Source organism: Humulus lupulus, chromosome 2 (genome assembly GCF_963169125.1).
Source record: "Humulus lupulus chromosome 2, drHumLupu1.1, whole genome shotgun sequence".
Taxonomy (NCBI): Eukaryota; Viridiplantae; Streptophyta; class Magnoliopsida; order Rosales; family Cannabaceae; genus Humulus; species Humulus lupulus.
In genome coordinates this window covers 14,139,544-14,141,624 of record NC_084794.1, presented here as the reverse complement: position 1 = coordinate 14,141,624, position 2,081 = coordinate 14,139,544, and the positions used below count along the sequence as shown (strand labels likewise).

General features: G+C 32.5%; 1 protein-coding gene across 1 annotated transcript; it reads right to left on the bottom strand.

The window, feature by feature from the left end:
• Nucleotides 1-1,128: 1,128 nt before the first annotated feature.
• LOC133815852 (probable pectinesterase/pectinesterase inhibitor 20) lies at nt 1,129-2,081 on the bottom strand. The gene has a single exon (XM_062248637.1). It carries the CDS (start codon nt 2,072-2,074, stop codon nt 1,334-1,336), a length of 741 nt encoding a protein of 246 aa, XP_062104621.1. The 5' UTR covers nt 2,075-2,081; the 3' UTR covers nt 1,129-1,333.

Genomic DNA, 2,081 nt, shown 5'->3' with positions numbered 1-2,081 from the left:
ATCATCATTATGCAATCCAATGCAACCGAAAGTAACTTAAAAAAAATCATATACAAATTTCAACAATTTAAGCAATCTAATTTGAAACTAAAGCAACATAAAAAGAAATCTTCATTTGCAACTAAAGCAACTTCAAAATATCATATGCAAATTACAACATATTGGTACATTATGATGTAAATCAAATTTTTTTGGCTTTCAAATGAAGAAAGGTCACAAGAAAGCATTGAACATATGTGATTCTGTTAGGATAAAAAAAATTATTTCATTAATTGTTTTAAAAGTTTGAATATAAATATATATTTATATATGTATATATATATATAAAGTTTATAAAGTGAAACGTCTAATTCACTCATCATGGGTAATTATTTTAGATGAATGATAGAGAATAATATGAAAAATGACATGACTCATTATCAAAGTTAGAAAACAAGTCAATTTAGATAAAAACTAATGAGTAAAGAATTTTCTATATCCATATAGATGAAAAAACCCAAAAAAAAAATTTCATAGTGGTAACTTGTTTCACATCAATTTTCAAAATAACTAATTACGGATTATTAAAAGAAATGGTAAAACAAAAATAATATTACTAAAATATGGAGAGAAAAAACCCATAAAAATATTTTTTAAAAACTCAAAAAAAGCACAAAGATAAAAACCCATATTTAACAAACTTAAAAAAATAAAATCATATTTCATATTTCATGTAAATTCCTTAAAACAGAACTCATTAACTTTTCATCTTCTTCGTATCAAAAGACTTTTCAAAACTCTCTGTCCACAAGTCATTAAGCAAACTCTGTCCACAAGTTATCAAGTCAATGGACTCTCCCATTTCTCAGTTGAGTGATCTATAGAAGAGGATGAAATGTGGACAGAGATTGTCAACAGAGTATGATGAAATGTTGTTGATGCAGAAAAACTGTGTAATTCTTTCCATTTTTTTTTAATTTTCAAATTAAAACTATAAAAGATTCAATTTTTCTTGGAAGAAGAACATTCAAATGACAATATTGTAGTATTTCAAAATATTTTAGTTGGGTTTTAATTTTGAATATTTTATTTATAAATTAACCGGTGAGGAAAAAAATATATTCATAGAGTCGTAATAATTTTGTAGATAGTTTCATCATAACATGTCTAACACCAGTACAAGAACTAATATTATTTATTAAATTATAATAATTGAGATAAAATTTTAAATTCAACCACAACTCTCAATGATTCCTAATCTAAAAAATAAAATAGAAATAAAGTTGCACCTTGTAATTCCACCCAATAAAAAATACATAAAAGAAAAAAAAAAGTATATAAACTTATTAATGAGCTAAACTAATCCTCCTGTATAAGGTACTCCCGTCTTCGGCAACCATAAATCACCATTTATGAAACTTGACACAGTAAAATGCTGAGCCTCCGTGGCGTTGATGAGGTGGACAGCTAACCACTTGGCTCGCTTTGTAGTATGCGATCCAGCACCCCAGTTATCGAACTCGGCCATATACGAATCACGTAAACCAAAATTACTCCTGTCCCATCTGTGCCAGCCAACTGAGTCGACGAACTCGTCCATGTAGGATTGCATAAAGATCACTCGGCAGTAATCTCTCCACGGCCTCCCCAGAAAAGTCTTGGTTTTTCTGCCTCTTCGGGCTCTAGCGTTAGAGGCGGCCAAGTCGGGAGTGGGCAAAACGTTGCAATTATGTATGGAAAAGCCAGTGTTCTGGTTGGGATCGGTTCGGCCATGGGCTGTGATGATGGTGGAATGGCCGGTGAGTGGCTTTCTGACGTAGATATTGCAATTCTGCAGTACAGCAGAACCGTTACCAAAGATGTAATCAATGGTTCCGTAAATGTCACAGTCTCTGTAAAACTGCCGGTGAGTATGTATGTATAATGTGTCTTGATACCCTTCGATGCTACAGCTATAAAATGTCGACTGATCGGCACTGTTCCGTAACGCCACTGCCTGAAATTTGTGCGGCCCGGCCGTGTTTACGATTGTTAGGTTCATGCCCACAAAACCTTGACCTGCCACAACTGCCACACCCACACCACAAGAAGTCATTTTTAAG

What these genes read in the sequence shown, in the direction of transcription:
- LOC133815852 (XM_062248637.1), bottom strand. Translation starts at nt 2,074, where the DNA reads ATGACTTCTTGTGGTGTGGGTGTGGCAGTTGTGGCAGGTCAAGGTTTT.